The sequence below is a fragment of the Xenopus tropicalis genome, chromosome 6 (genome assembly GCF_000004195.4).
Source record: "Xenopus tropicalis strain Nigerian chromosome 6, UCB_Xtro_10.0, whole genome shotgun sequence".
NCBI classification, from domain to species: Eukaryota; Metazoa; Chordata; class Amphibia; order Anura; family Pipidae; genus Xenopus; species Xenopus tropicalis.
Window position 1 is genome coordinate 87,467,509 of NC_030682.2, and position 21,781 is coordinate 87,489,289.

General features: G+C 41.2%; 1 protein-coding gene across 1 annotated transcript in view; it reads left to right on the forward strand.

The window, feature by feature from the left end:
• Window positions 1-239: 239 nt before the first annotated feature.
• pxdc1 (PX domain containing 1) overlaps window positions 240-21,781 on the forward strand; it is a 39,562-nt gene continuing 18,020 nt past the window's right edge. The window contains 1 exon segment of the mRNA NM_001130262.1: window positions 240-837. Coding sequence (NP_001123734.1) covers window positions 582-837 — 256 coding nt within the window. The 5' untranslated portion in view covers window positions 240-581.

Below are 21,781 nucleotides of genomic sequence, written 5' to 3' on the forward strand. Positions count from 1 at the left end.
GCCTTCAGTATGTGGGAGAGAGGGAGGTCCGGTCTATTCTGTAAGACTAGCAGACACACACAGGCAGCCTGGGGGTGGGAAGCAAGAAGTTAAGCGGACACGTAGCTGCCACAGCCCTTCTGACAGCAGCGCCCGCTCTGCATCCTCCTCTTCCTCTGCTGCGACTCCCTCAGCAGCTCGCCCCGGGGAACATTCTCACAAGTGCTAACTTTTGTGAAACTCCCAAGAGCGGCTGGGTGCTTTATTAGAGACATATGGGGGCTTCTCCTTACTATGCAGGGATGCATTGCACAATGTGGCTTTTATGTGCGATAAAATAAGGGCAGAAAAATTCCTTGCGACTGATGCGCTCGCTTGGATGGGGGGGTAAGGAGGGCTCGGAGACATTTCATACACTGCTAGGGCAACTGATCAGGCGGGAGAAAGTGCGATGCGCTTGGGGCACCGACATCTGGATTCATCAGAAAACCAACGACAGAAGCAGCGCTAAGCAGTAAGCGACAGAAGCAGCACTAAGCTTTGTAACTAGCCCTGGTGTCTCTCGTTGGGATGTGGGTGCCAAGGCCGGACGAGGGGTGAGGATGGCATCGGCTGTGTTTGAGGGCACCTCCCTGGTCAATATGTTTGTGAAAGACTGCTGGGTAAACGGGATCAGGAGACTTATCATTAACCGCAGGGGGGACGAGGAGGAGTTCTTCGAGATCCGGACGGAATGGTCAGACAGGAACATATTGTACTTGCACAGGAGCTACTCGGACCTGGGGCGGCTCTTCAGGAGGCTGCTGGACTCTTTCCCTGAGGATCACGGGGAGTTGTCCCGTTCTTCTTTGCTGGAAGGTTTGTTTGTTGCAGCCTCTGTTTCTACACCAAGCCTTGTACAGGTGCTAAGGGAATGCCAGGTTTGTGGGGGAAGAATATACTGGCAAAGCCCAGAAAGTTGCTTACAGCTTCCATAATTGTGTAACTAGTGGGGCTGAGTATAAACATGAAATTGTGTTGCACTTAACATAACCCAGTGACAGTGGCATAGCCTTGCCCCCCTGCAAAAAAGTTTTCAAGCCCCCCCCCCCCCTTCCACATATGTTCTCAGGGCAGGCAGCATCAGTGGGTGCCAGCGAATAACTTTGGTGACTGGCAGTAAGTGGCAATGGGCAGCAGGCCAGTGAAGCTAAAATTGTACAGTGGACCAACTCTGGTCTCCTCTCTGGTGGCAGGCCAGCATAGGTTAATTATACTGCAAACACTGTGCCTACTTTGCTGTGTGGTCATGGGGTCTGCTGTATGGTAGCTACTCCACTGCACAGTAATACATGCTAGTATTTAGGAAACAAGGCTCCATCCTTTTGCCACAGTTTTGTTATTCATGGGTGCCCAGTTTCAATACTTTTTCCTTATGCTCTCTGTGAAAGATGCTTGTGGTTGCTGGGAAACATTCCCTAGATTTAGGAAAACCAGTGCCTCTTCCAGCTCTAGTTCAACATCCACCCAGCATAAAGGCTAATGGGTTGCTGAGAGTTGCTGCTCAAATAGTAATGCTCTGTAGTGTCACTGGCTGAACTTAAAGTGAGTGGCTTATTTGGGGGTTTTAAACATACTTAATATAACACATAACTGCTGAGCTACAGTTCCCAGCATCTTTCCTCAGCTAAAATGCCTGTGGAGCCATAAATTGAATATCCAGTATAAATTCTGTGGGAATTTCGGGCATTATTTGGCCCTTTGAACCAACAACAGCTATTTCTCTTTTTGCTGCTCACGTGTTTATGAACCAATTAGATTGCATACAGTAGTGAATGCAGCAGTTATAAACATTCACTCTTGGTCTGGAAGTTGTTAAGGTAAGTAACAAGTATAGGATATCCTGTTACTAGTGTCCCTTTCAAGCCTTTTTGAACACAGTCTACTATTCTGTGGTATTACTACACTGTTCATACTCTACTTTGTGCCTTAAAGAATGGGAAGTTGGATCAGGGACTTAAATTCAAGGGTGGCCAAACACACACACCGATATTATTGTACAAAATAAGGTATGTGACGATTCAGCTTTAATGTTAGTAGAGAAAACAAACAGTGTTTCCCAAAACCAAAAAACCTTTACAGAGTGTACAGTAATTGCCCCAGTACATGGAAACTATTGGTCTGGCCTTACAAAGCCTGTTTTTAAAGGCAGATACAATAATTTGAGCAAATAGTATAATGCACATTATTCAGTTGTCACATATTTGCTTCTATTCCCATTTAGTTTTTAACCCTTTTACTGCCAGCCGTTTTGGTCAAAGCGGAACTTGTATTGCCAGACAGTTTTTGAACATTTTGCACTGTTTCACTTTTGGAGCCTTTCCTCGGGGCGACTTTTAGTTTACCCAGGAAAACAATATATTGTTTTTTTCAGGACAACCTAAGCTTTCAAAATATGGTATGGTATTTTTGTGTAATTCCAATTCTGTAACAAGATATAGGCTTCTAAATGTCTAAAAATGAAAAAAAAATCAAATTTTCCATAATATAAACACACATACTAGAAACAAAAAATATTTTATGCACAAATATACAACTGATTTGGAAAGTCCCATGTCTCCTGAACGTGCCAATACCAAATATATATAGTTTTATGGGGAATTCTCACTTGTATAGGTCAAAAACTCCCAGCAGTACACTACCAAATTTCCAAAGCACTGCTCCAGAAAGCTGCATACTTAAGATTTCAAGGCCAAAAATTCCACTAACAGAAGGTTTATCCCAGAAAATTCTACATTTCTGGAAAGAACAGATTCTGGGGAATACAGAATAGGTAGAACTGCCTGTCTACTCCAAACTACTAAGTCGCAATGCTTTCCTAAAGTTATTGGTTTTTATCAAAATTTGTGAAATTTTTAAAAAATCGCTTCGAAGCTTCCACTCTATAGTATCTTATTTCCTACAGGTCATAAAGAAACCAAATAAAACACCCTAAATATGAACTTCAGGGGTCCACTGAACAGTTTGATGCCTAATATTTATAGGTTTAGCTAAGTATGTGGCATGTAGGGGCCCCAATGGGAACATACCCCCATATGATCTATCATTTCTGTCATTTCAGCTCCTGCAAAATCAACACATTTAGGCTGATGCCACACCAGGCGTAGGGCTGATTTTTTCGGCAAGCGGAAAAACGCTTGCCGAAAAATCAGCCCTACGCCTGCTACTTGTGCCAGCACCCGAATGAATGGGATACGCTCGGGTGCAGGCACATGTAGCCGATATACGCACGAAAACGCGTGAGAATGCAAAGTCTCGCGTTTTCTTGCGTATATCGGCTACTTGTGCCTTCACCCGAGCGTATCCCATTCATTCGGGTGCAGGCACAAGTAGCAGGCGTAGGGCTGAATTTTCGGCAAGCGTTTTTCCGCTTGCCGAAAAAATCAGCCCTACGCCTGGTGTGGCATCAGCCTAACATCATTATATGTGGGATAGCGCTAGTAAAAAGTATGCTCATCCCAGAAAGTCATATATTTTTGAAAAGTACACATTCCCCCGAATCTAAAATGGGTACCCGTGTCTTTCTACTCCAAAGTACCAAGCCGCACAGCTTTTCTAAATTAGCAATTTTGATGACATTTCCAAAAATTCCCTCAAAGCTTCCACTTTGCAGCATCTTATCTCCGACATAGCATTAGGTACCAAGATAAAACACCCTAAATTTGAACGCCAGGGGTCCACTGAACAGTTTGATGCCCAATATGTATAGGTTTACCTAAGTATGTGGCATGTAGGGGTCCCAATGGGAACATACCCCCATATGATCAATCATTTCAGCTCCTGCAAAATCAACACATTTACATCCTTTATGTGGCATAATGCTACAAAAAAGTACACTCACCCCAGAAAGCCATATATTTTTGGAAAGTACATATTCCCCCGAATCTATAATGGGTAAACATTTCTTTTTGCTCCAAAGTACCAAGCTGTAAAGCTTTCCTAAGTTTGCAGATTTTTATGACATTTCAGAAAATTGCATAAAAATGTTGCAATTTGCCGCATTTATCTCTCACAATTTCTTGATAAAGATCAGATAAAGGCAAATCACCCCAAATAGGAACACCTAAGGTCTACTGAACAGTTTGATGCCCAATATGCATAGATATAGTGCTGGGCGGTATACCGGTAAAAACCGATCACCGTTTTTTTTTTTGAAACCGATATGAATTTTCTACATACCGGTGTGCTGAATACTTCCGGGTGCGCGCGTGACGTCAGCGCGCACGTGACGTCAGCGCGCACGTGACGTCAGCGCGCACGTGACGTCAGCGCGCACACTCTACAAAAGCGCCATCGCTAGGACGCATTCAGAGTCGGATACCAATGTGAGCTGTTGGGGGGTGCCTGGCCAGTAATTATATTTTATGTGAAGGGGATGGGGTTGTGTGGGGGGGGGGGTTATATTTATGTGAAGGGGATGGGGGGGTGTTTGGGGTGGGGGTGGGTTATACTTATGTGAAGGGGATGGGGTTGTGTTTGGGGGGGGGGTGGGATGGGGTGGGGTGGGGGGTTATATTTATGTGAAGGGGATGGGGGGGTGTTTGGGGTGGGGTGGGGGGGGTGTGTGCGGATGGGGGGGTGTTTGGGGTGGGGGGGGGTGTGCGGATGGGGGGGTGTTTGGGGTGGGGGGGTGCGTGCGGATGGGGGGGTGTTTGGGGTGGGGGGGTGTTTGGGGTGGGGGGGGTGCGTGCGGATGGGGGGGGTGGGGGGGTTGCGTGCGGATGGGGGGGTGCGTGCGGATGGGGGGGTGGGGGGGCTGTGTGCGGATGGGGGGGTGTTTGGGGTGGGGGGGGGTGTGCGGATGGGGGGGTGTTTGGGGTGGGGGGGGGGTGTGCGGATGGGGGGGTGTTTGGGGTGGGGGGGTGCGTGCGGATGGGGGGGTGTTTGGGGTGGGGGGGTGTTTGGGGTGGGGGGGGTGCGTGCGGATGGGGGGGGTGGGGGGGTTGCGTGCGGATGGGGGGGTGCGTGCGGATGGGGGGTGGGGGGGCTGTGTGCGGATGGGGGGGTGTTTGGGGTGGCGGGGGGGTGCGGGTGGCGGGTGTTTGGGGTGGTCACCTAATCATGCATGGGGAAAAAAAAATACCGTCAAATACCGTGATACCGATATAATTTTGAAAAATACCGTGATATAAATTTTTGGTCATACCGCCCAGCACTACATAGATATACCAAAGTCTGCGGTATGTACTGAACCCAAAATAAAAATAGCGCATATGGATTTCTCGCCTGCTAACTCAGCTTTTGCTCACATAGACCCCTGACAGCGTATTATGTGCAGTAACCCCCCCCAAACTATACAGAGACCCCCAGAAAACCATATATTTTTGGAAAGTACACATTCTGCTGAATTCAAAATAGGCAAAGTTATTTTTGTACACCAAAGTTACATATGGCAAAGCTATGCTAAAAACAGATTAGGAACACTTATACAAGGATAAAAATGCAATAAAACCACAAAAATTGTGCAAATCAGTTAAACGACAAAATAAGTCACACAACAGTGTAATTAGTGGTCAGAATATCTGATCCAATAGTCACGCTGTCAAAATAAACAGTTTTTAGGAAAAAGAAACTAAAAACAAAGTGGTAAAATGAAAAAAACAAAGCAAAACAAAGTGTTTGTGTATACATGTGTGTACATGTGTGTACATGTGTAAAAGTTGTGTGACAGTGTGTAAAGTGTGTATATAAGTGTAAATAAGTGTATATAAGTTTGAAAAATTAAAAAAAAACAAAACAAAAAATAAATAAATAAAAACAGCTAAATTGTGTGCTGTAAGTGTGTGTAAATGTATGTAAGTGTGTATAAATGTATGTAAGTGAGTGTGTAAGTGTGTAAGTGCAAAAAAAAAATCAGCTTTACCTGTCCTGTGATCTGATTGCTGCTCTTTCCTCCATGCTGCATCCTGGACCAGGAAGTCAGTGGGCCGGCGCTGGGGGGGAAGGAGGAAGCAGGAACAAGCATGCGATCGCGTCTGCTGCTTGTAAGCCAGTCCTGCGACGATCGCGTTGCAGGACTGACATGACAGCCCCCCTGGCTCGTTGCCCAGGGGGCTGTCATCGCTTCGAACTCTCTGCAGCGGCAGCACATGCCGCCGCTGCAGAGAGAATCCTTCATCTGCTGACGGCGTATGGGACACGTCATTGTCAGTGAAGCCCTTTTTCTGCCACAACGTATCCCATACGTCGTTGGCAGTAAAACGGTTAAAGGAATCAACATTACATTTTAATTATACAAACATCATAATGTATAGACAGGTAATAGAGATTAGATGTGTTGCTCTAATAATACTGTAGGTGTTTTCAATGTAGTGAAAGTTTGATTATTTTTGTTTTCTAACTTGTAGGTGACCGTTCAAATTTATTTGCTGATTAGTTGCTTTTGGCAACATAACCATTGCTGTTGGCTTACACACTATAATAATCATGCCCCTTAATGTAATTAAAAAAATAATATAGGCTCTTTTAAAGTGAAACAGACTGTTTCATGTGTTAGTATCACTTTAAAAATATTCCCTTCCTCAGCTCTTCAGACGAATTTTCACCTGGGTAGTGACCCATAGCAACCAAACAGTGATTAGGGTTTTTTAGCCAGATAGAGGGAGAACAATGAATCAAATATCTGATTGGTTGTCATGAATAACTGCCCAGGTGCAAATTAGACCAGTGTTTATAAATAACTTTTATTTTGTCCACATTTTTAGGGACCTCTGGACAAAGCTTGCAGCTGCTGTAAACAGACCCTTTAGGGTAATGTCCCCACCAACAAAGAGAATCACCAGGAATGGTCTACACATACCTTCGGTTTTCCAAAGTTGTGCGAAGTTGCCTGCAGGAAACTTTGTTCATCGTTGGAAAACTGAAGCATTGTGTAGGGGTAAGCAGAAGAGGCACCTGCCTAGGGTGCAATGGTGGGGGATCTCTGGGGGTCCCCTAGTCCTGGCCGATCTGTACTGTCCTTCTCCCTCCACCTTCCGCGGTGAAATTGTGCATGCGCATGTTCGCTTGCACGCACATGGAGCAGGAGGGGGTGCGCATGTTTGTTCTTTGGCATGTTGGTGCACAGGGGTCGAGGTGACCGGCTTGGTTGCCTAGGTTACCCGACTGGCTGGGCCTGCCCCTAACCGGAAATGACACCGGTCTGCAGGAGGACACCCTTTCTCAATACAGCGTGGCTGATTACAGGCACAGCTCCAGGAATACCATTTAAAGAGGCCAAAGAACTACTCCTTAGGACACAACCAGTGGGACAAAGTGCACGTTGTTTTGTATTTTGCATGTTGCACTTGCATGATAAATTAGCTCTAGTATCCTACCAGATGTTTAGAGCACCCCCAGCCTAACAGGAAAGTGTAGCACTGGAAGGTATCAGAAGGATGGGGTTAGGCAAGGGTGCACATTGATACTTCCTAAAAAAACAGGAAAGTGTCAGGCATCTCTGAAGAAAATGCAAAGTCTACATCAGCATTTTGTGCTGCTCTCTGCAAATCTGCAAAGTATGAATATATGATTTTTCCCTAACATCTTTCTTATGGTCTCACTCATTTTGCTTTCTGTGCTACAGCATTGTGAAAAACTGATTGCGACATAGCTTTCTAATGATGAAGCTGAAAGAAAGGAAAAAAAATCTTGATTTTGCTTTAAAACAGCACTTCTCCCTTTTTAGTATTGCTATTTTTTTTTTTTTGCAGAATCCTGATGCAGCTGAATCACATAGTCATGTGATTTGTGCAGTTGGGTTTAAATAAAGAATAATAGCAATTGCTTTTCTAAATTACATATGGCGATGATTTGCCTGCTACCCTATAGAAATTTGAAAAATGGGTTTGCAAAATAGGTACAGATGTTATTAAATGATAACATACATATTAGTAGAGTCATAATTAAACACCTGCTAGCAAGGGTTGATGTTGGACTGCATGGTAAAATTATCAATTCAGTTAGATGCATGCTGCAGAGTGAACTAATTTCCAGGCAAGTGCAACCATGCAGCATGCATAACTGCTAATTCGCTATGCATGATGTTGAATCCGTATGTTTTCTTTACTTCCTGCCCAAGTGGAGCTTACAGTCTTATCCAGGGTTCTCCAACCACCGGGCTGCGGACCAGTGGTGGGCCCAGTGTCGGACTGGGGTGCCAAGGGCCCACCAGAAAACCTTAGAACTTAAGCCCACTCTCCCCTTCTCTGGTCCCTCACTTTCTTTAATCTATTAATTACTTCTTTTTACATACTATTAGCTATCCTTTCCTCCATTTCTTCTGTTTCCTCTCTTATAGAATTGAGTAATGGCCATGGTATAGGCTTACAAAACAGATGGTTGGGTGAGCAGGAGGGCCCACTCACTCCTGGGCCCACAGGGAGTTTTCCTGGTATCTTGGTGGGCCAGTCTGACACAGGGCAGGCCATGTGCTGTGTTTCTGTAGTTTGGTTTTCTTAGCTTGCCTAACTGGAAAACAATCTACCTTTTAAAAAAAGTTAGTAAAAACTGTTGGATGTCATGAAACTGAGCATTTTTACATTATACATTTTGGTATTTAAAGGCAGCAAAGCTGAAAATTGACTTAGTATTAGTATTGTAGCTTATTGTGGTAACTTTCAAATAATATTTTATGGAGAATCAGAGATTGTGTAGAGCAGCATAACTGGCTGATTTCCAGAGTGTTATACTGTGGCAATATGAAAACACTACACGTGGCAATTTATAAAAAACACATGTGGTTTAAACTCGTAAAAAAGAGGGTCATTATTTTTCTTATAACTTATAAGAATATATGTACTGAAAGAGTTTTTAAGCCACAAACAGAAAAATTCAGAGTCAGAAAACTAGAGCAGACATTTAAGGACTTCCTGACAATACAAAAAGGCTGGGGCACATTGTGAGGGATAAAAACATGCTGAAAATATTTAAACATTGTAATATATGTGCTTTGTTCTTTTATCAGCATCTTTCTCCCCAAAAGCAAGTGCCTCCCAGGTGCTGAGGCATTAGTACAAGTATAATTAAAGTAAATATGCCATAAGAACAAGGAAAATTAATACAATGGGACGCAGTGCCTTAAGTAGAAGTTACTAGGCTCCACTGCAAAATCATTTCAGGGAACTACAAAATCAGGTATTTTGCCAAATTAAACTACTTGTCAGTGTCTCTTGGGCCCCCTATACCTCCCTGGCATTCCAGTAGATGCAGGGTCTGCTTAATCTGTATTTTTGCTGATGAACTACAGATATGGATAACAAATATATCAGTAGGATTATAAGTGGGTATAACAAGTTCAGTTCTGACTAGATGCTGGTATGATCCATATACCTGTAAGTGTTTGCCTATGCAATTTGCTGCGTGGTGCAACATCTTCTACTAACACACGTACTAACTGGTTTCAGTATATTCTTCCTGGGTCTGTACCCAAAGGAACAAAAACCCTTTCTGAACCAAGATGAAATTTACCAGTGGATCACATTACTCTGCTCATGAGCAAAACTTATTTGCAGATGCACTTTTGGGTGCTTTTAAAATATAGATTGCCTGACGAATACTGAACGGGCAGGTGGTTTTTTTACCACGCCCATTTTTGCAACCACACCCCTAAATAAAACCCATTTGACTAAATTTGCCAGGTTATTTAAAGTTTGTACACATTTCTGGGGGTTTTGGAGTCTTGGTTTATGTGCTATTATAGTTAAAAAAGGTGAAATTGCCCTTTAAGCTGCAAGCCTCAGTTCCCCCAAGAGGCCTGTTTAGCTTATTAGTTACAATTGTATCTCAGTGCAGGTGTAGCTTGTTAACTTTCAAAAGCTACTTTTTAATTAAATTTGTATCTTTTTTAGCATTCAGTGCAGGAGATCAAAGGGAAATGAGGAACTTTTCAGTATGAATCGGGGACTGCGGGTTGAGCTGTCAAAACAGGGAGTGTCCTGGAAAAATCAGGAGAGTTGGGAGCTATGAGTAAATTGAACCCTATAACGCTTTAGGGCTCTGGCACACGGGGAGATTAGACACCAGCGACAAATATCCCTTGTCACGGGCGACTAATCTCCCCGAGTTGCCATGACCCGCCATCCCACCGGCGAACAGACTCGCGAGTCTTTTTTGGCGATTTCGGGAAATTGCGCCGCCGCGTGTGCCATCCCGCCAGCAACTTACATGTTCGCCGGTGGGATGGCGGGTCATGGCAACTCAGGGAGATTAGTCGCCCGTGACAAGGGAGATTTGTCGCAGGCGACTAATCTTCCCGTGTGCCAGAGCCCTTAACAAAATGGAAACTAATTTGCATCCATGTTGGTGCATTGTGGGCATGTTGTGATGAAACTCAACTTTGTATGCATCTTCAATTATGCTGAGATTCTGTGAAAAAAAGACAACTGTGGTTAAAAAACATGGTGATTTGGCAAGTGAATTTCGCATATTGAACTGGTTTTGTAAATAAGCCATACAGACTACTCTTATCTGAACAAAAGCTGTGGCTTTTTTCATAAAGAAACAGTAAAAGAGGATAAATAATTTTTTTTATATTCAGGAAGTTTATGTGTGGGAAAAGAAAGAGGAATCTTACCATAAAATTACATTCTAAGACAATTTCCAGTTGCAGTTTATTTATCATTTTAAGATAATTTCAATATTGTTTTGTTTCGCTTATTGTAGCAAAAATTTTGTGTGAATGTTAATGGGGTAATATAATAATAATAAAAAAAAAACATATTTTCAATATACAATGTATGCCTTTCTGTGAGCAAATTTTCATTTCTGCAAGTTTAATATAGCTTTTGCAGTACTGGAATATTACATTACAAAATGCAAATTTTAAATCTTGTGCAATTTTTTTTATTTACCACCTTTATTACATTTCCCCTATGAGTATAAAAATAGGTTGTAGTGTGCACAAAATGAAAGATAAGCAATGTAAAAATAGTATTAGGCTCTAGTGATGCATGGGCTACCTTGAAACCCACAGGACCTGCAGTTTGAGTGGGTTTGGTCTAAAATGTGGGAATACATACGGGTTTTTTGGGTTCAGGGCAAACATCTCCTGCTGCTCCCATAATATTTTGTAAAACTGCTTTAAAGGAGAAGGAAAGGTAAAAACTAAGTAAGCAATATCAGAAAGGTCTATGTAAATACAGCCTAAGCACTCACAGAAACACTGCACAGTCCTCTGTCAAAAGATTATGTCAAAACAAAGGATTTCTTGTCTCCTTTTTTGTAAACATGTTCTTAGAGTATCTGACATCCTCTCTCAGAAAAATCCTTCATTCCTGGGCTAGAGTCTGCTTAGTTCTCTCCTCTCTCCCCTTTTCTGCTACCCCCCATAATTTTTATGAACTCACCCCCCCCCCACCCTTAGGATTGTGGGATCTAAGCTACAAGGGCTAGAGCTGCAGCAGGAAGCTACTTAAAATGGCAGCTGCAATCATAAGAAAACAGAGAAAACGTCTAGGGTTCTTTACTCAGGTATAGTAATGCTTTCTGCAGAATAAATATAGTGTTCTAGGTGCCACATCTATTGCCAGTAAAATGCCAAAATTACTTTCCTTCTCCTTTAAGTTTATTACGTCAACAATCCCACCTTCCTATGTTAGCTGAACTTGAACATGAGCAGCTGGGTGGACACTAGCAAAGTGCCCGCCTAGTTGCTCCATCCCTGTCCTTCCTCTGGAAAATCCCTTCACTTGGTCACTAGATTATACATAGCAGCGTTTTGTGGGTTAGGATCAGATGCAGGTCATAGCTTTGTGAAGCCAATAGTACTGCACTGTATTTGCTGAAATTCACAGTTTTATTGGTGTTTTTAAAAAGATTATTTTAGAGTGGGAGAGAGGCTGGTGAGGAATGTATTTAATTATTTTTCTCCCTCACCCAGACAAATTTTCCCCACTCTGTGTTTTTTCTTCTGAGGAGAATACTGCTATTAGGCTTATGGCGTGCTTGTCAGCTTTCTATGCTGGTGTTTAAGAAGAAGTGAAGAAAATGCAGATTCAGCCCCCATTCACTTCCTATGTGTGCACATTGACAGGACTTGCATCTCCCTGTCAGGCTGCACACAGCCTGAACTGCTTACCAGAAATGCAAAGTTGAGCATCTTTGTTCCAAAGTCCATCCCATTGAATGAAGTGACAGGCGGATCCCAGTTCTGTCAATGCCCACACATAGGAGAAGAAACTGCTGTGTGTGCCAAATGTATCCATATTGGTGCACTGTGGGCATTTTACAGCAAATATAACTTTGCTTGGATCTTTAATTACGCTGTTATTTTGGTTAAAAAAAAACAACTTGGTAAATTTGCATGTAAATTGGTAAATAACCTCTACATCCTGCTATAACCAGAAGCTGCTCCTTGCATTAAGAAACAAAAGGGGAAATACTTAAAAATCTTCAGGAAGAGAAAGAGCAATTTCACTTTAAAATTAAATTCCAAGATGATTTCTAGTTACATTTTTAGTTATGATTTTAAGATATTTAACTGTTGTTCTGGTTCAGTGGCCTAGCAAAAAGGCATTTGTATAAATGTTAGAGTGAAAATTAAGTTGTACTATGGGACAGAAGGAAGATGGATCAATTTCTTTACTGTCAGAACATGCTAAATTGATAATAAGCATGTATAGGCTTTTATTATATATTTTTTATTGTATATGACAATAAAACTTAAAACTTGAAACTAGGCTTATTATCAATTTAGCATTTTAAGTTTCACTTCAGATGGAGAGAAGTAATTTTTAAAAAGTTTTTTAAAAAATGCAAAAAAAACTTCTATCTGCAGTGTGCTAAATATTTTTTTTAAAAAAAATATGATTATTTCTCAAATATTTTATTCAATATATTATCCAGCTTCACAAAGAACAGCTTGGTTCAATCATCCGTCATGTTCATTATGCTTTCTTCTGACCTTGATTCCAGTCTAGTGATCCTCCTTAGTGTCGCCTCTGACCCTGAAACATTCTCTCTGTAACTGCCAGTCAGGCTAAGGGGGTGGTCACTTGTCTCAGCTACTTGTAAATAGAACATATTAATGTTTGTTGCTCTTTTTCCATTGCCTTGAAAAGGATACTGCATCAGTTGGCAGGAAAAAGGCTGTGAGATGCCAGCAACTGACAGAGAAGCTTTGTGTGTGCTCTGCAGATTGCCCGAGGATGCTCTTTCCTCTTGTGTTCAACTTTGGCTCTTCAGCCTTTTCTGAGCAAACACTAAACTTCTATCCTCACCCAGAGTACTTCTGTGCAATAGGGATAGCTTCATCCTTCTCACTTACAGGAGAGCAAGCCTTTTCAGAATAAAGTCTAGACTGACAGAGCAATAAAAGGCTTGTTGACTTGAGAGCATAATCAAGAAATATTCTTTCATAAGTCTAATATTGTTAGGGGAACATAAAACTGATTTATAGGAAAGATCATGTAACACATGTTTAGCCAGAGCAGCAGGAATATGATAATGGCAGGGATGCAAGAAAATATTTTATAGAGAACTGATCTATGGTTAATTAACATGTCATTAAAAGCCCCATAGCCCCTACAGAAATTTTCTCTTATATAAAATACTAGTTTGCAGAACATCAGTTTAGGAATCTCAAAAATCTAAAAGAAACTGTGGGGATGATTTGCCTATATCAATGCTAAACTGCACCAGTTCAGTAATCACTAGCAACCAAGCAACTATTAGTTTTCAGTCAGCTACAAGTTAAAATATGAAAACAAATGTCTGATTGGTTACTGTTAGGTTTCAGCTATTATCTGACAGGTTTATTCTGTTAAATATTTAATACCAAAAACTGGACTTACCATAACTTCTTTCCTCTGGGACACCTGAAATTTTGAGGCCTTGTGTAAAGCACCTTAGTGCAGTAGAAACAAACAATTGATTGTAAATGTTAATCTACCTGTTCATAAAAGCACTAAGATGCCATTTCTAAAAATGCAATTTTCAACATGAACTGTAGAACCATACAGTAACTGCGCAGTGATAGTGCTTGTGGGAAATAAATCATGTCAGCAGACATTAGTAGGTGTAATTTAGGAATAATCTTGTGAGCAGTTATATCTACTTTTATGTGTAACAATTATTCTTATTGCCCTAGCATATAAATTAATAAATGGTGACATCAGGTCATAGGACCCTATAAAAATATGAAGGGAGATCTGCTTGCAGATCTTTAAAGAACCTGTGGGCTATAAAAAAATGCTGTTGCTGAAAACAGTAAGGGTTACTTGGGGGAATTATTTTTACTATTCCTAATCAGCTAATTGACACTTTTAAATCTTGGTTTAGTATTGGTTTGGATCTATCAACGTCTTACAGCAGCAGCCTCCTTCAGAAGACAAGGCATTTCCAAACACCATCTATTTAATGATCCATCTTAGTCAGAAACATATATGAAGCCTTCAGACCTTAACCAGTCTAGTTCTGTCTAGTTTTAAGTAGCTTCTGCCTTTTTTGGCATAGTCTTTGACTCCGACAAGTTTATAACTGTTCAGTCCTTTGTTTGCCATCTCCTGGAAATACAACAATCCTAAACCAAGCATAGCATGAGGGTTTTGGGCTCCATAGTGGCCTCCTTAGTAGCTGTTCCAGTGGAATATCGTAACCCAGAGGCATCAGACTCTCCCAGAGGACCTCTCTTTTAGAGCTAGTAAGAGCTTGTCCTGCATGGTGGTTCAACACAACTAACCTGTCCAAGGGCAGACTGTGGATACACTGGCTGATCATTCCCACTGGTGCCAGTCTAGGGGATCGGGGTGTGGTTCTTCAGAACCACACACACAAAAGGGAACTGGGTCACCAGCTGAACCTCTCCTTCCGATAAAAATCCTAGAGTTACTCGCTGTCAATTTAACTCTCTGGCAGGTCCAGCATGCAGGTCAGGCTATGAGGATTTGGTTGGACAGTGCTACAACTATTCCCCCCCAACAAAGGGGGAACCAGAAGCTGTGAGGCCTTGAAGGTGGTAAGTCAATTTTTAACATGAGCAGATCACTACAAAGCTTTCTGATCAGCAGTCTACTTCCAGGCAATAAAACTGGGAGGCACACAACCATGACCACCAGGGCATCAATCCTAAAGAATGGTCTCTCAAGCAAGAAGTGTTTTTAATATAGCAGAAAGGTGGGGCTTGCAGAGGTGGACCTTTGGCCTCAACAAAAAAAAAATTGCCTGTGGCCTATTGCCGAGACCTGTTAGCATTTAAAGTGTATGCCATGGAAATTTCATCTGGCACACATCATCTTCTGCTCAGAGTCATCAGGAAGATAAAGAGGGAATAGTGCAAAGTGACAGTGCACAGTGATCCTAATAGCTTCCTATTATCACTGTCATTGACCCATCAAGCATCCCAATCCTAAGATCCTGAATTTGACGACATAGCTATTGAATTCCCAGTTCTATAGATACAGTATATTGTGTGTCAGTCCCTAAGCTCAGCAACTGAGCAGCACAGAGCTTGTGCAGTGAACCAGCAGAAAAGAATATGGGGAGCTACAGGGTGCATCTTTGGAGGCACAGATCTATACTGCTAAAGGGGAGTGGGTGCCTTGGGCTGGTAAAGAAGCCCAAAACATAATGTACAACATTTCTGCCATTCTTCTTTAATTAGGTTTTAGTTCTCCTTTAAGGCCCTGTCCAGTTATAGTTTCTGGGTGTCCGTTTTATAAAGCTATTACCAACTGCCCTTAATAAGGGCATTCACTTCATTTTGGTATTAATGGACAGGATTGCTACAGGCTTTCCTTTGGCAGGTTGTAGTCACACTTATGGAATTTAAAGTTACCAGTTAGAGAGGAGATCAATATTGTACAAGACTAAAAGGGAATTTTCCCATATCAGTTTAATATCAGATAGATGGAAATATACAAGAGGAAGGGTTGCTATATTTAGTCACGATTATGTTATTTGATGTGTTAATGTTTTGACTGGACTATGCATGATTTAAGGCTTCAGGGTTTCCTATTATTGTCAGATATATTGTATGATAATTGAGCCTGTTTTATTGTCTACTTTAGAAGCAATGAATAATTTAGTCAAACTGGTATTAGATCAGAAAGGCAGAATTGCTGCCTGAAGTTTAGGGAATTGAGATCTAAAATGATTTGTAACTATAATCTTGGAAATCTGTATTTTACATTCAATCCCTTCATGGCCTAGGCCCCAGATACCTGAAGGACTTGTTGCAACTACATCACACCTCCCACAATCTTAGATCAAATGGATCCAATAATCTGACCACCCCCAGAGTTCAACTGAAAACCTTTGGATCCAGAGCTTTTCTGTCATGCTGCCCCTACCCTGTGGAACTCCTTGCCAAACGGGATCAAGACAGCTCCAACTTTGGACACGTTTAAATCAAAACTGAAAAGCCACCTGTTTAACCTGGCATTTATGTCCACATAACTTTTCCTCTGCACACATAGATATGTACTGATCTGAGACAAGCTTATGCACTTTGGGTCCCACGGGAGAAAAGCGCTTTACAAATGTTTGTTGTTGTTGTTGTTGTTGTACAGAAAATGCTAGAAATATTTGCCTGCAGTGTATCCAGAAACCCAATATCCAGAATACTCCAAATTATGGGAAGGTAATCTGCCACAGTCAATTTTTAAACAAATAATCCTAGTTTATGTTTAAAACGTATTACCTTTTTCTTTGTAAAGATAAAACAGTATCCTGCTGTACTTGATTCTAAGTTGCATAAATCCAATACAGGATCTGGAAGATTCCAGTTCCCAAGAGTTCCAGATGATTGGTCTTATACATGCATAAGTCTGTTTATGAGAACAAACAGCAGCTCCTACTTTTTAGGTCTTTTGCTCACCTGCTCTTTGCTACTTTGGTGCGTTCAGACTGCACTTTTCTAGTGTGACACCATAGGACTTGAATTCTGTTCAGTGACATATTGTCATAGACACAGGCCCTGTGGTTTCACAGATGAGGCATTTATTAGAGAATGGCAACTACACATCCACTCGTATCCACCAGCAATGAAACCGTAGACAGCCTGCACTAAGTGGTCTTGTTCCTAGGATGTGCCAGGAACACTGTTTGACCCCATCAGAACACTGTTTGACCCCATCTGCCAGTCACAAAGGCAGGCTCCAAACAGAACCAATTAGTCCTCTGTCCAGATGACAACTACAGGGACCATAAGGGGGGATTTGGACCAGTGATGTCACTGGCTCCGGGCATTGTATGGCCTCACAGCGTGGGTCAATCATCTGGGAAGGAAGGCTGACTGTAATTTACATTTCAAACCCATAGACAAATGGGAAATTTAAACTACATCCACAATAAGGGTAAGGCCTCACAAGGCAGATTGTCAGGCTATATATGCGTGTTCCAGGTACCTTGTGGATTCAATGCTTCTGGGTGCAGACACAAGCATATGGGCAGCTTGCCAGCCTGCGCTTATACCCTACGAAATAGTATACATTTACAGATACAATACAAAATAACAAAGCTGTTACATTGGCTAAGGTCACTTGGATAGTAAAGGGGGGGAGCAGGAATCAGAAGCAGCCCTATGGGAAATGTTTAAAGAGCTGATCATGAACTCCATCCTTCTTATGTTTATAATTGCCCAGTTTGCACAGAGATCTAAAAACCTATAGAAAGTCTGGCTCATAGATAACTGATATGTTATCTATACATATCTGTAATGTTTCCCATTAGTACAAATATCTGAACAGTATCCCTGTGTGCTACTTTAATATTTATGTCTATGTTCTTTCCTTTGCAAACTTAATAATGCAGTAATGTGGAGAGGTAGAATTTCCCAGACCAAGGAAGGCACATATCACATTTCCTCCTACCTGTGTCACAGTTTCACGGGAAATAGGCACAGCCATATAATGATTTCCCATCACCTGTAAGAATATGTTTTGTAAAAAGGCAAATGTTAAATCTTAGAATAGTTGTACTTTGCTTACATGTAGCACTCCCATGTGGCACCCAAACTATTTCATTATTTCTACTATTTCATGTAAGGGCTCTGGTACACGGGGAGATTAGTCGCCCGCGAGCAGGGAGTTTTGCCGCGGGCGACTAATCTCCCCGTGTACCAGAGCCCTAAGAGTTATAGTTCTGACACCACTTAAGTGAGGTCCAATTTGCATTGGCATCAATATTCCTTTAAATAACATTGGCATCAAGCATCATTTTTACTGGCCAGCCTTGTAAAGTACTGGCCACGTGGCAACCCTAGATGCATGCTACAAACCATTGCTCATATTTGATCATTTACAGTGTGCTAAATAAGTGCTCAGCTCTAGTAAAGCCATTGATGCTAACTCTTATTGAGTTAGAGTTCAGATTTTCATGGATTCCTGTTAGACATATGCTTTCATTTAGGCTAAAGTGCACCAAAAAATGGCTGATATAACCAAAAGATTGATAGGCAGTAACAAAAGTATCCTACGTAACTGCTGAGGAATGTAGAAAAATGCCTGATTCTGCCATCATTACAAAAGCTCACTGGCTTTTTATGGCTTGGGCCAAGTTCTTTGGAAAAAGAAGTGTGAAAACATTTCTATTTCTGGGAAAATTGGCTGACTGAGGATTTAGAAATTCTGTGGAAAGGCTGGTAAAATGTGGTGTTTTTGTTCTGCTAAATTTTTTGGTTTCTATGGTAATGTGAGCCAATGTTTATAAAAAGTACAAGAAAAAAAGAATGACAAGAAGAAAGGAACATACATAATTATACAGGAAATTGCTCAATCACTGAAGTTATCTTGAGAGTTAAGTAGGATGGCAACATTTCTGGAAAAAATACTGACCTTCACAAATATTGTTCCTTTTTATTAAAAACATTGACATCAAGTATAATTATTACAAACAGGGCAGTAAAAGGGGCCAAGTCACACCCCTACAAATAACACACAAATAACTTGATTACAGCTGGATAGAAACAAGTGCTGGTGTGCAGAGCTCAAAATTGGGACACCATTAATCACACACACACACACATTCAATCCAAACCCATTGCAGTGTGCGGCACAAAGGAGTCCTATACTTAATGCCATCCTCAAGCAGCTTTGTGTATATAGTAGTTACTGTCCCGAGGAAGGTTACCATAGCTGCATGGTTACAGAGAAACTTGCTGTGATAATGTTAGGATTGTAGGGTGAGTTGTAGGCTGGCTAGTGAGGAATGAATTAATATGCACTGGCCACTCAGCCTATCAGCATCAGACATAGGTTCCTTAAACCTCTTGCGTACGCTCTCATTTGCCAGTTCAATCTCGTCGCTCACACAGCTAGTACCTTTGCAAACCTTCAGCATTACCTGGGAGCCGAGCTGTGAGTTGTTACAATAGTTCCAGTAGTCAGTAGTGATGTGCAGGCCGGGCCAATACCTGTGGGTCGTTGGCGAGTTCCGGTTGAGTGCTTCTGCTCACCGTTCCCCACCCAAGACTTAACACTGCCGGCTTTCCGGTTCCGGCTTGGGAATTTATAGGCGTGTGCCTATCATTGCAGGGCAAGCCGGGTGCGGGTCTATAAATAATGGGGAGAACCCGGGTCAGATAGGGTTAGGGTTGGGAGCGGGCGGGCAGGTTAGGGTCATCACTAGTAGTCAGCCTTGCAGCTATCATGCTGACAACGAGTTACAGACTTGTTACTTTGTTTTGGGTCTCAAGCCAGGGGGATCCAATAACAGTGTAACTTTTGCCTTATGACAGATAATGTGTAGAGTTCTCTATAATCCGCTAACTTATAATGTGGGTGCTACGTGTTACTAGACTAGGGCACATTTTGCAAACATTTACTATTGTAAGCTCAAAAAACTAGTACATATGTATTGGTAATCATTTGCTGTGTAGGTTACTGAATGTTGTCCATGTTGCTGAATAGTTGTGTTTTATTCCTTCTGCTATAGATACTGAATTTCAAAGATTCAGTGGGCGTCCAATGAGGTGCAAGCCTCGCTGTTTACACTTGTTTGCCACGCCATGTTGTTTTAGTGTAAGTGAACAATCCAGTCAGTAGTGTAGTGTACTGTAAAGGTAATGGGACCTGCATCAAATCATTTTCAGTCCCCCAACTGCAAAACTTTGTTGAATATTAAAAATGTGCTAAAGAAAGCACTGATATGGCATTACCTATGAATATGGTGCAGACTAATTGTAAAAACTAAGGAAAAAAGCCTTCAGAATACCCCTGGGTCCCACAAAGCTGCATAGCTGCATGGCACAATGAGTTCATCATGGAGCACCCTTATGTCTGACTTTTTGAAAAAACTCTTTTTTCTTCTTTTTCTGCTCCTTATGTCTCCTATCATGCACTAAACACTGAGTTCTTTGGGATAATTGTGGTTGGTTCCTCGGATTCAGGAAAATTTGGCTTTGTCACCCATGTAAATAGATTAGGCACTAATTGCGGTGCAAGTGCTTGTTAAGTCACCACAAAGGGGTATGCTTTTGCACACTGGGGATGATCCCTTATTTTTCGGTAAAAAAGATTTTATGGAAAGGACAACAAAGGGCTAAAAATGGCATTATGAGAATGCTACAGATGCTCATATTCACCCTAATTGTTGAAAATGAGAAAAACAAGTCCATAGTAAAATCAGTTTATATTTAATAGACCTATTGCATAGATCTGGTGGGTGCTTGCATTTTTTAAAGCTTTCCGGCTAATATAGGTCTACTAGATTAGATAGGGGCAAATCATCTTTGTACTGTCACACACACCAGCCTGTAAGGATGTCCATTGAACATAAATGAGCAGCCTGTTCTGTGCTTAAGTGCATGCAGAAATATATATATATACATTTGCTAATATCTTATGCAGCAATGCTTCATAAAATATATGTATTTTAACATTATCTTCAGGTTAACCACAAATGACAATTTTTTTTCTAAATTGTGGATGATGTTGAAATGTAAGGACCATGCATGTGTATTATTTATAATATTAGTATATTTTACTTAACCTCTGGAAAGAAAATTCAGTACCATGAACTAACAATAAAGAGTAGAAATAAAGGATCAGTTTAATACCAAGAGAATTTCTGCAAGAGAACATTTAGGATAAAACTTTTTTAAACCTAAGAAAATTCCAGAAAACTGAGCTGCTTATACTGGTGCTTCAGAACAGTAAAGCATTGTATGTAGCCTTTCATATATTTCATTTTCCCCATGTAGTGCAGTATGTCAGATATTGTTTCTAGATTTGCCACCAGAGGGATATTAATGCCAGCACTCAAGTCATTGTCACTTGGAACAGTATGTTCCAGTTTTGTAAATACAGGTATGGGATATCTGAACTGGAACCCCTATATCCAGAAAGCTCTGAATTATTTAAGAATATCATTATTTTTTTAAATTGATTTCTTTTTTCTCTGTTATAATAAAACAGTACCTTGTACTTAATGGTAACTAAGCTGGATGAATCCACATTGGGGCAAAACAATACTATTGGGTTTATTTCATGTTTAAATGTTCTTTAGCATTGGTTATCCAAATTACAGGTATTATGGATAATAGAGCCTATAAGTAAAATGTCAAAGTAACTGTGTGTACTGAAAGATGTACTCCATTTATGTATACTTCTCAGTACTGATTGCCAGACAAAACTCTCTGAGAGGGGTAGAATGACACTAAAATCACACTGACATCCTATTGCATATTATCAGTTTAATGTAACTACTGTAGTCTTTACTGCCAATGTTCCCTCTATTACTTTTGTGGAATCATTATGTAAAAAAAAATGAGGGACACATCCCACTGTGCACACAAAAATAATTTTTTTCTGAGCACACAACCACCCAAAAAAATCAGAGGAAACATTGA